The sequence below is a fragment of the Solea solea genome, chromosome 10, assembly GCF_958295425.1.
Source record: "Solea solea chromosome 10, fSolSol10.1, whole genome shotgun sequence".
NCBI lineage: Eukaryota > Metazoa > Chordata > Actinopteri > Pleuronectiformes > Soleidae > Solea > Solea solea.
In genome coordinates, this window is record NC_081143.1 from 28,336,674 (window position 1) to 28,349,452 (window position 12,779).

The 12,779-nt window shown below is 42.9% G+C and overlaps 1 protein-coding gene across 2 annotated transcripts; it reads right to left on the reverse strand.

The window, feature by feature from the left end:
* Positions 1-216: 216 nt before the first annotated feature.
* On the reverse strand, positions 217-12,320 carry LOC131467061 (atlastin-2-like). 2 transcript variants are annotated; one of them, XM_058640777.1, is made up of 14 exons: positions 12,201-12,320; positions 7,524-7,834; positions 5,943-6,074; positions 5,753-5,857; positions 4,102-4,152; positions 3,761-3,817; positions 3,247-3,339; positions 2,896-3,034; positions 2,690-2,817; positions 2,544-2,600; positions 2,392-2,463; positions 1,884-2,315; positions 1,453-1,467; positions 217-620 (listed from the first exon to the last, which is right to left on the reverse strand). In XM_058640777.1, the coding sequence occupies exons 1-14, from the start codon at positions 12,262-12,264 to the stop codon at positions 510-512; spliced, it is 1,767 nt and encodes a 588-aa protein (XP_058496760.1). In that variant the 5' UTR covers positions 12,265-12,320; the 3' UTR covers positions 217-509. The 2 variants fall into 2 exon arrangements, with proteins under 2 accessions (XP_058496760.1, XP_058496761.1); XM_058640778.1 differs by lacking the exon at positions 1,453-1,467.
* Positions 12,321-12,779: the final 459 nt, after the last annotated feature.

The following is a 12,779-nucleotide window of genomic DNA, read 5'->3' on the forward strand; positions in this document are numbered from 1 at the left end:
TGACACAAAAATCAAATCAAGTTTTCGTATTTACCGAGATTTGACAAAACCATAAGACTCCGCCCCCACACCGACACAGCTGGAAACACGTCACGTGATCGTACTTTGGTCGTTGGTTGAACGTCCAAACTGACGCAGCGTTTGTTTTTACGATAATTCTTTTACTTCATCTCATTTTAATTCGATTTTCACGGAGGAAACCGTCGTTACAAAAGTTTAGAGTTCTTACTTCTGTGTCAGAGAGAGAAACTTCGCGACTCGTCCTCGAGGAAGAAGTGGGTGTGGTCACGCTCTTCATTCACATACATTGGGAATGGTTGATGTCGACAATGGCCCCGCCCACCAATAAATACTTAAACCCCGCCCACTACACAATAAAATACATCAAACGCAACGAGGACCCTTCATCTAAACAAAAACTGATGCACACGCCTCAGAGTGGAGAGCGAGAGAGCACAGAGGGAGAGGAGAGAAAGTGTCACATGACCAGGACGACGGTGCCGCCGCTGCTAGTTTTTCTTCTTGACGTTGTTGTTGGAGGCGAGGCGAGGCCGCGGTGCTGGGATCAGATTCCCCAACGGAACTCGACTCCGGGCGACGTCGAAGAGTTTGGAGAGAAGCTGGAGAGGGAGAGAGGTCAAAGGTCAGCGATCAGAAAACATCGCAGATTAAACAAACAAAAAAAAGGTTGTAGAAAATAAATTCCCTTCAATAGAAACAGATCAATTCTTGTTTGCTTGTAAATAAAGATAGACCCCGCCCCTTCCCTCCATGTTAGCACATCGGATCTAAATCACCTTTCGATGACGAAAAAAAAAAAAAAAAAGACCGACTTCATGATTGGTAAATAGAAACTGAGGCTTTTACTTTGAAAACGGCAGGGTTGCGTTTTAGCGCAGATGAACAGTCCGGAATATAGGCTTTTATTTTGAAAACTACAGGACTTTACTTTAGCATGGATAAACAGAAATTAAAGTTTTTATTTTGAAAACTGGGGTTGTTCAGATAATTTGGAAAATATCGGGGGTGTTTGCACCGATAACCGATAGTTAGCTAGCTTATGATAATGCTAACCTAATACTACACATATGTAGTATCGTAATAAGTTAGCATTGCTACACAACATGCGTACACAAAATGAAGGGCGGAGCTAAATTCAATAAGAAAGAAGTGAAAGTGAATTCAGTTTTTATATAAAACGAGAGATTAAACAGCATTTAGTCTCTAGTGTAAAGATTCATTTTATTGTGTAAAATGAAACATGAAAATAATAATAACTGTAGAGGGCGCTGTTTTAGAGTCTTCAAGTTTCTACGACAGGAAATTAAAAATGACTTTGTTTAAAGATGTTCATTTAACGAAAAGATTATAAACACATGAAAAACAAAGCATCTGCTTCCTTGGCTTTTCAAAATAAAAAGGTTTGACTGGTGTCCCTGCAGTGCTGCTCACCTTTCGTGGCGTCCTCTGAAGCAACGAGACGGGAAAAAAGAAGGGAGAAGATTTAAGATAAAAAGGAGGAAACTCTGAAATAACATGGTGAGAACTTTTCAAAAGTCAGGAGAGGAGAAAAGAAGAGAAGAAACAAGAGGAAGAAATATGAGAGGATGGATAGAAGGGAAAAAGGAGGAGGAAGAGAAGAATAAAAGTGGAAAAAAAAAGAAGAAAAAGGGAGAATACGAGAAAAGAAAAAAGATGAGGGAAAACGAGGGAGATGGAAAACAGAAGGGAAGAAGATGAATAGAGTGAGAGGTAAAAAGAGAAGAACAGAGAAAAAAAAATTAAAGAGGGAGAGAAAACAATGGAGATAGGAGGCTAAGAGAACAAAGACAGGAAGTGAAGTGAGAGAGGGAAAGAGAAGAAACAAGTGGTGATGTTCTCACCTGTTCCCAGATTATTTCAGCCACCTGGTCGATGACTCCTCCCACCTCACGGAACTCTCCAGAGTATTTGACATAAGCCCAGATGCAGAGCGCCGTCAGAGCCACGCCCATCACCAGGTTACACAGCGCCGCCACAGAGTTGATGCCCACGAAGCCAGTGACCAGCGACACCACGTACATGACGAACATGACGGCAAACAGCGTGGCGGGCGTCCGCGCAGCGTAGAAGATGTTCTTGCCGTCGTTGTGCTTGCCAAAGTTGACGTAGGCTTCGTCTAGCTCCGCCTCAAGCTGCTCCTGGTAGCGCCGGCAGAAGTCCTCGCCGCCCATCTTCTTCACGGCACGGAAGTGTCGCACCGACGCCTGCCGCAGCTCCGCGTGACGGCGCTCCAGCTCCGTCGGCGAGATGTAGGGTTTGTCTCCGCCGCAGATCTGAGAGTGAGACTCGAGTTACCGTGACGATACCACGACAACAAAAACTACCGTCGCATTCAAACCGACGTTTTACCTGCTCCATACTTTTGTTGTACACGTCTTTGGCTCCGGCTACAGCTGCAAGGTTATTGGCTTCAGCTGTTGCCTGGCAACAGATGACACAACTTTAACATAAACCTGAACTGTCCCTTTAAACTTCTACACACCCACACTTAATGAACTGACCTGCAGCATTGACTTTGGATGAGGAAGCTCCTCCCCCTGGTAGATCTTCATGTAAGCCTGAAAATATAAAATGTTATTTTGAAAACTTTGGTTGTGTTTCCGCCGGGTCTGAGCTTGCGTTCTCAGCCGTGTTAGTGTGGACTCACTCTGAAGTATTGCAGCAGGTCCCTGCACGTGATCTTCTCTCCTCCGATCTCTTTTACCACCAGGTTTTCTGGAGACAGCAGCGTCGGGACGAGATTCACCAGCTCACGTTTAAAGTCCTGGTCGATGTCTGAGACGTAGAGAAAACATCACGTCAGATTAACCGACAGCTTCAGCTTCACCAGTGACAGATAATCTGACGTCGTACCTCTGAGCCGACCGTCAAACTGCGGGTTGGTCGCCACCTTGAGGCCGGGATGAGGCAGCAGGAAGCAGCCGATGTTGGAGAAACAGGAGTGGATGTGTTTCCTGACGTTCTGCAGCTCCTCGTGTTGGTTCTGCTTCACCTGGAAAACAAGGCGTTTAAAACTCGTGACTCCGTAAATGTGAGATCTATTGACTCCAGGATTAAACCCGCGTGTGTGGACTTTTAACTTCAGGATTAAAGTCCTGAGTAAAAGTAGATTAAAACAAGTTTGTATGTTACACATCGACAGCTCGGCCAGTTCCTTTTTTGTTATCCCGTGAGATTAAAACCCACCAGAGTTGAGAAACTCACCTGCAGACGTTTCTCCAAGAAGCTCCGCCCACCGTCCAGACCGTATGAATGTTCGTAAGGGTAACTCCAGTCTCGGATCAAGAACATCAGACTCTGAAAAGAAGATTAAAGTTCAGCGACTCACAAATTCACTTTTCCTTTCTGAGTTAAAAATATGAGACCTTTCAAAAGTAAAGTCAACCTCATGATCGTCACCTGGAGGCTGGTGGATAGTCTTTATATACATGTTTATGGTTTATTGTGAATTTGAAAAGAATACTTAACTCCAGGATTAAAACCAGGAACATGGATTTTAAACTCCAGGATTAAAACCAGGCACATGGATTAAAAAAAAAAAAAAAAAAAAAAAAAAAATCGCATTCTAATTTTCAAAATACATCGACTACATATTTTCACACTGTGCAAAAACACTCCGACACAGATATGAAAGGCTTCTTTAAAAAATGTTTGTGTTGAACAAGTCTTTGTAGTTTTGAGACCAGACCACAACATGGATCATGAGACCAGCGGATACCTGGAAAGGTTTCTCGTAGACTTCCTCCATGGCCAGTCGTCCGTACTCTGTGAAGAGCTGAGGAAACATCACCACAGGTCAGATTAGATTATTTGTCAGACCCCGCCCACACTTCTTGATTGACTGGTGTTTTCAGTGTGTACTAAAATAGACTAAACTAAGCTCTGATGAACAAAAACAGTGATTTTATTTTCATTTCACTGAACCCAGGAGTTGGTGGTTGTTTTATAAAAGACGTCATTTTAGCAAAAACAAGCAAATGTGTTAAAATATCAATGATTCACCTTCTACAGTTTAGTTAAACATGAGTGAGTGAGTCAGTCCTGCAGGTGGACACTGACCTGCAGGTGCTGAAGGTCGTCTTCCTGGACGTTCTGAGACAGATTATAAACCTGAGACACAAACAAAAGAGGACTCCATCACACGCAGTCCTCCTCATCATCATCATCATCATCACTCTGAGACACAGACATGCAGATTTAGGAGTGGCTGCAGAGTAAAGACACGCCCCTAAGAGATGACGAGTCATCAAACCCAGGAACCCGGAATTTCAACTCCAGGATTAAACACAGGAAGATGGATTTTTAACTCCTGGATTGAACCTAAGAACTTGCATTTGTAAACCCAGGATTGAACCTAAGAATTTGGATTTGTAATCCCAGGATTAAAGCCAGGAAAATGGATTTTTAACTCCAGGATTAAACTAGGGATGCACGATATATCGGCATTAATATTGGTATCGGCCGATGTTCGTCATTTTTTAACATATCGGCATCGGTGCAATGAGTAAAACTGCGCCGATTTTAACAACCGATGTTTATACCCGTCTAATTGCTGTTTGTGTATGTGTGTCGGGAAGGGGACAGCGTCAGTGACGCAAGCGCAGCACAAGGTGTGTGTGTGTGTGTGTGTGTGTGTGTGGTGGAGAGAGAATGTCAGCAGTGTGGGCGATTTTTCAGGGTGTCAATAGAAGATACGCGAAAAGCATTATGCAACACTTGCAAAGTCGAGGTAATGGGAGGAGGGTTCCGCGTCAAGTCATTCAATACCACAAATTTGATCATGTCATTTGAAAAACCGCCACCCAGAAGTACACAAACAACGGCAGGAAGCTAACGCTAGTAACATTAGGAAGCAGACAAAAAGAAAGCAGCGCAGCTGGGACTCGACCAAAGGAAGACAGTGGCCAGGGCAATAACGATCAAGGTAATGGAAATGATTGCTCTTGACGACCAGCCGAGGGTTCCGACGGTTGATAGCGCATATTGAACCCCGCAACAACCTGCCAAGTCGGCGCTACTTTTCCGATGTTTTGCAATTGAATAAATATCTGGTTGCCATGAATACTGGCAAGTTTGATAAAGTATTTTAACATGTTTTTTTTAATTATGGCAGCTCTTAGTAGAGCTTGTCAGGTATTGTTTCTCATATCTGTTGTGTAGTTTTATTGTGAAGGGAAGTGGCGCGGTTGTTGTTGCCGGGAGGAAGGGTTGTTGACTTTATTTACGTACCCAGTATAGACGCCCTTATCTCGGTTACAGTAACTTTGGCAGGGTATTATTTTTATTTATGTTCATGTTTGTAATTTATGATCCAAACTTTCTCACAGGAGTTTAGTGAGTTGAGGGAGTTAAACTGTACTTTAATTTAGTTACACACTTGCTACAAGTGGTAAAGGTTTCTAAAAACCTTTACTTGTAGTTGGTTACTTGTGTCTTATGTGACCTTGTTATTTGGAGGTAAAACATGTTTTGAAAATAAAGAAAGACATTCAAAAATTCAGCTTGCATGATTTTCATTCTGTACAAACTTTTATCATCTCAGAAACTTTTTTTTAAAATCATATATCGATATCGGTAAATATCGGTTATCGGCCATAGCAGCAATATTAATATCGGATATCGGTATCGGTGGAAATAGTCATATCGGTGCATCCCTAGATTAAACCCATTTTTATCATGGAACATCACATCAGGCAGAGTAAACACTGACCTGGACAGAACTGGTCATGGTGCTCAGTGCAAACAGTGTGGCACAGTCTTTGATGGTAGACTGACTGTCAAACGCCCCCTGTGTGTCAACTAGTAGAACTGCAACCTGTAAGAAGAGCAGCAGTTCATTCACACTGCTCACGACACAAACACACAGGAAGTGGCAGTTATGGCGTGAGACAGGAGTGGACCTTGCTGCCGTCTGGTTTGTCCACCACGAACACCTCGCTCCAGGCCAGGATTCCCGTGGTCTCTCTCTCACAGCCGCCGCGCCAGGTGAAGCCTGTCAAAGGCTCGTCCTCGTCACCGACCCATGAACTGGACTGAAGGAAGAGGAGGACGCACAAATTATAACTCTGGTCCAAATCCTCGTCTTTGCTTCAACAAAATAAAAGCCATCGTTGGTTTAGAGCCTTTTCTGCTTCCTGTTGGAGTCTGAATGTGTGTTTTCATTCGTGTTAGTTTGGACAAACAGAAACTGAGACTTATTTTGGAAACAGTCCAAATCCAGTTTAACACCACTATACTATGATTCTAATCCCAGAACAAAAGTGGAAATGACACCCCGAGTTTAGGAAGGTCCACATTTCATGTAGAAAAGTCTTTTCCAACAGGAAAGTGAAGTTTGTAAACCACTCACTCTCCCACACCAAAGACCGTAGAGAAAATCAGTGATTTTAGCTGGCGGGGACACAGGAGCTGCTGGTCTAGTGCTGCCTCGTGTGGTCACTTTGTGTCACTGAGGGTAATCTGAACAAAGGATTTTTAAAGCCGAATTGACAAAATAAGACATTTGAACTCCGTGATGGAGGCAGCAGTGGATCAACAGTGGATCAACAACTGCTGTGTTTGTGATTTTAACATCACTGATTTTCTCTATGAGGTTTGGTGTGGGAGAGTGAGTGCTTCACAAACTTCACTTTCCTGTTGGAAAAGTCTGTGTAACAGTGAGATAAAGACATGAACATGTTCTTAAAATGTTGTAGACCTAACGGGAAACAGATTTTATAATATAATAATCCCTTTAGGTACAGCATATTTATTTAGATATTAGGAAAAAGAAAAAGCATTATGACATGTTTTCTGCCAAACCGTAAAAACGTTAGTGTGGAAATTTAAAACCAAAAAGGATTCATTGCACTGATACAGAACTTAACTAAAATAAAATCTTTTCAGTGTTGATGCTGTCTCATCGTCACGGCGATTAACACAGCACATACATGGAAGTGTGAGGTTAGTCACCTGTTCTTATTCCACACATAACAACGTCGTCTTTATGTGAGAAATAAGCAGCAGAAAACCCTGCAGAGGGAGGAAAATCCTCTTTACAGGCTGTTCCTCTGTGCTTAACACGGTCAAAGGTCGACACACACACACACACACACACACACAGTTCAGAGTCTACTCTGCACACTAACAGGAAAAACTCTGCTGCACTTTGATTCCAACATGTTTCACCGAGTCTGAACACGCACACACACACACACTGAAGCAGATTTACATGGAAACACGTGCATAAAAATAATTTTGAACATTGTAATATAATTATATATATTTTTTAAAAATCTTTATTTTAGTCCGTCAATTCAGAAATTGATGAACACGAGGGTTGAACAGATTAAAGCTAGATCAACTATTGAGTTTTTCCTGATGTAATTAAACTTATTTGACTGAAAGCAATCATTCAAACTGAATCAAAACAAGACATTTGAGAACATCATCGTGTTTGACATGGAGCAGAACTAATGGATCAAACACCGCGTCACACCCACCTGTTTGTACATGTAGCGCAGCATGAAGTCCAGCAGGAAGGACTTGCCCTTGCGAAAAGCTCCGGCCACGGAGACGACGACCACATGGAGGTCCTGCACCTCCTCCTGCAGCAGCAGCCTCTCTAGCGCCTCCTCCTGCAGCGTGAAAGAATGCTCCTCCTCGTTTGCCACTACAATCTGCACAGGCCTGGCCACGCCCACCTCCTCATCTGTCTCCTCCTCCTCATCCAGCAGATCGTCGCCATAGTCGTCATCGTCGTCGTCCTCCTCCTGCATCATCAGGGAAGAGTCTGGTATAAAGCTGTGGTCACCTGCGAGAGAAGAGGCGGAATTATAGTCCGACGATGTTTTATTTTCATGAACAAAATCAGTTTCTCTGAGGTTTACAGTCACTCAACAAAAGACTCTGCTAATATATCTCTGTCAGTTTAAGTCTACGATGTCTTAAGAACATGTTCACGTCTTTATCTCACTGTTAGACAGGAAACTGAAGTTTGTAAACCACTCACTCTCCCACACCAAAGCCCATAGAGACAATCAGTGATTTTACCTCATGGGGACACAGGAGCTGCTGGTTTACTGCTGCCTTGTGTGGTCACTTTGTGTCACTGTGTTAAATCTGAATGAAGGACTTTAAATGCCAAAATGACAAAAATCAGACATTTGAACTTAGTGATGGAGGCAGCAGCAGATCAACAACTCGTGTGTGTGATGTTAAAATCACTGATTTTCTCTATGGGCTTTGGTGTGGGAGAGTGAGTGTTTCACAAACTTCAGTTTGCTGCTGGAAAAGTCAGTAACAGTGAGATAAAGATGGGCACATGTTCTTAAGACATGACAAGTTCAAGAGTTGCCGATTTGGAATTTTGAAATCCAAGTTTGGAGCTCAGACATTCCTACTACCAACTACAAAAGGAACGCATTCATCTCAAAACAACTTCATGGAGGCTTTTTTTTTTTTTTATCAAGATAGCTGCCGAGTTTCCCATCACAACTTTGAGTGGTCGTCATCATCATCATCAGTTACAAAGGAGAGTGTGGGATCAATAAACTCTGATGTTCACAGATGACAGAGGAAAACATCAGGAGGGGAGAGTGGAGGACAGTCACTAATATTATGGGATGGCAGGGTCTGGTTTACAGTAAATAGACTCAGTTCTAAAGACGTGGACTATTTAAGCTTTCAGCTCCTTTTATGGCACCACTGATCCACCACGCTGCGTTTGTGGATGTTTCCACAGACGTCAGTCACATGACTGTGCAGATGAAAATCTGAGCATCCCTTCAGTCTCATGGGACGAAGACACACACACACACACACACACACACACACACACACACACACACAGATCGTCTTCATCCAGGTCAGGTCATGTGAGCGTCACCCCACACACGCCGCTTAGGAGGAGGCGTTTCAAGAGCTCCACGGTGAAGGCGTTGAAACGCCGCGTTGGAGAGACGAGCAGTGACCCGGTTAATTCAGTGTTCGCTCTCTCTCTCTCTTCTGTACACGAGCTGCCGCAGGGAAAACAAGCAGAGTTTTCATGATTTCTTTGTTGTACGGAGCAAAAAAAAAAAAGGAAAATATTCTGGTTTTACTGATATAAAAACATTCAAATCGACCATAAAATTAGCTGGCGATTAATTTAGTAACCGATTTATTGCTGCAGCCCTACATAAGTTTCAATCAGTGATTTTAGCATCACAGCACAGAGGAGCTGTTGATCCACTGCTGCCTCCATCACTAAGTTTTAACGATGTTAAATTCAGAATCCGAGGTTTTGTTAAGTCGCTGTGGAAATTATTTGTGTCAAGCAGCAGAAAAGTGACCAAAAACTAAAGGACAATAAAATATCATGGATGACGTTTACACTCCACTGTTTGTGTGTTTATTGTTGGTTTCACATGCACATACACACACTGAGCTTAAAAGGCTTGTGTGTGCTGTGAACAGCTCAGTGTTTTTACAGAGTCTGGACGTTTGAGATTCCTCTGCTCTGCTGATGAGTGAAGAGAGAGAGAGAAACTTCAGGAAACACGTCAGTTTGACATTGAGATAAGCAGCAGAACACCCGAGTCTGCAGGGCTGGACACTGAACTTGCTACTTTAAATTGGATGATTTATTTAAATGTTAGTGATGAATCTGGAATGTTTTCTCTGTTCACAGCATTTAACAATTCACCAAATTCAGATTACCTCTACTTTTTTCTTCTTTTGTTTAAATTCCTCCTGCCGTCTCACCGGTGTTGCACAACACGTGTCACAGCTCAACCATCTCAACTTTCCTGCTTCACAACAGGAAAGTTCATTTTCATGTTTTTCTTCAGTTTTTCTGGCCTCAGTTTCAGTATCTGCCATCAGAGCTGGTCACGTGATCGTCCCCTCAGTTCCATCATGCCATGATTCCCAATCATAGTCGCGTTGTCTTGGCCACGTGCAATATATGTGTTGGGTTGTTTTCAAGCACATTGAGAACTTGGCCACCAGCAGAGCCCTCAGATTTTTAGCCACTTAACAAAAGACTTGATAAAATCTGCATCGTTTAAATCTACGACATCTACATCACATGTTCACATCTTTATCTCACTGTTAGACTTGTCCAACAGGAAACTGATGTTTGTAAACCACTCACTCTCCCACACCAAACCCCATAGAGAAAATCAGTGACTTTAGCTGGCTGGGACACAGGAGCTGGTGGTCTACTGCTGCCTCGTGTGGTCACTTTGTGTCACTTTTATAAATCAAAATAAAAGATTTCAAACACTGAAGTGACAAAATATGACATTTGAACTTGGAGGGAGCAGTGGATCAACAACTCAGTTTGTGTAATGTGATGTAAAAAAAAAAAATCACTGATCTTCTCTATGGACTTTGGTGTGGCAGAGTGAGTGCTTTACAAACGTCAGTTTCGTGTGGGAAAGTTACCACCCTTGGCGTCTTAGGCTGGTTCTTGGCAACAGGGGGCGCTCACAGACACAGTCTGACTATGCATCAGTACATCATAAAATAAAATTTTACAAAAAAAACTCAATTATCCCTGTAAGATTTCACTTGAGCGTCAGTTCATGTTGGTGCTCATTCAGTGAGCAGAGCTGAAATAAGACTACACACACACACACACACGTCACATGACCACTGACGTCTCCTTTGTCCCACTTCGGTTTGAGGACACAGTGAGCAGCAGTTTCTCCACAGGTCTCATCTCTGCAGCAGCAGCCGCTCAGTCACACACAGCTCTGATCAAACATGATCCAACAGCCTCTAATGTGATTCTAATGTGTCTTCTGAGGGCTAATAAAACAACGAAACATCAGTTATCCATGTCAGCTGAGAGAACATGGAAAGACCACAGCAAACCCACCAGGCTGTGGTCACATGGCATCACATGGTAAAATAAAACGCTTCTGTGACGGTTGAATCAGACTGGTAACACTCGACAATCGACTCCAAATCACAGACCAAACCTCACATTTAAGTTTAACTTCAGACTGACACGCAGCAAGTCCGATAAGATAAACGTATAACAGGTCAGTGTTTGTGATCACATGACCTACAAAAGCACCACAGCTGCATCTACAACCACTGAAAACAGCATTTATGTCCACAATTCAACAATAATTTAAATGAAATGTAAAGTGGAGAGCTTCACTGTCAAAAAGGTCGTTAAAAAAAAAAAAAAAAAAAGGACTGATTTTGTGAATGGAGTTCTGTGACACCAAGGGTTTTGATTTGTATTGCTAACAACTGAGTGTTTTTTAAGAATATATAATCAAATAAATACAACTTAGTAGAGCTGCAGCAGTAGTTTGATAATCATAGGTTTGAGGTCTGTTTGTTTTATTATTTTTGATCTAAAATGTGAATATTCTCTGGTTTCTTTGCTCCATAAAAGGGCTAGTTACAAGTAAGCTGCCCTGCAAATGTTTTTGGTTTTTTTTAAGTGTACTTTTATGGTTATTATAAACAAAATAATTGCAATTCACAATATCATCATTAAAAATAAGGTAAAGAAGAAGAAATCTAAATGAGATGATTAAAAAACCATGAGGTTCTGAACAGGCTCCCCCTTGTGGTACCTTCACATAAATCACTAAGGAGCGACACAGCATTTTCAAGTGATCAACAGTTTTCTCCATTCAAATAATAACAACCACACATATCGACTCGTTGTTGGAGCTTTAAATAACGATGTGCTATAAAACCGCATCATATTCAGTATTTGTTGTAAGTTACAGCTACAAGAGGATCGTGTAGAATTAGCTGGAGGATGCTAGCAGCTGTTAGCAGAGCGCTAACAACAAACGCATTCACGTACAGCAGGTGAGCTGCCAGCACCGCTGCTAACGACGCGGCTAACACCGCCGCTGCCTCTCCGGGACATCACGGCACCGCTCAGCGGCGGAAACACGACCTCGGTGCCGCTGCCTCCACCACACACACACACACACACACACACACGGTGACTCCACATTTTACCGCTCAGACTCGGCGGGACACAGAGCGACGCGACGCTGCGACTCGCGACACGACAGACGCGGTCACTCGGCGGCGCGGAGCAGCCCGCGGCTTCTTTTCTAAGCCGAACACCGTGCGCGGGACACACCGCGGCGGGCAGCACACACCCCGGCGGCCGCAGTGTAAACTCCATCCTCCCGCCTGTGAGAGCTCTCACTCACCTTCCGTGAAGACGCTGTTTTTGTGATTCCGCTGCTTCAACCTGCTCTCCTTCGCCGCTGCCATCTTTAATGAGCCGCTAGTAGCGGCAGACCGCGCTGACGTCACAGACTGAGCCGGCGCGTCCGCGCGCTCCTAAATATGGTTCTGAGGCCCCGCCTCAGCTAACTACTAACATCACCCTCAGCTAATCTGTGACACAAGAGACGAAAATAACCGATTAAAGTTACGATTATTGTGTAAAAACAAAACAGAGTAGTTAAAGATACATCCAAGTTATGATGAGATGCTAATTCTTCCCATAATTATCACTTAGTATCTCATAATTATCACTTACTTTCTCATTATTATCACTTAGCATCCCATTGTTATGACTTATTATCTCATAATTATCACTTAGTATCTCGTAATTATCACTTACTATCTCATTATTATCGCTTAGCATCCCATTGTTATGACTTATTATCTCATAATTATCACTTAGTATCTCGTAATTATCACTTAGAAATGGTTGTTGTTCTTTGTTGTTTTTCAGCTGATGTACTGTGAAAAGACAGGTTGATGCCGGAGGTCAGAGGTCA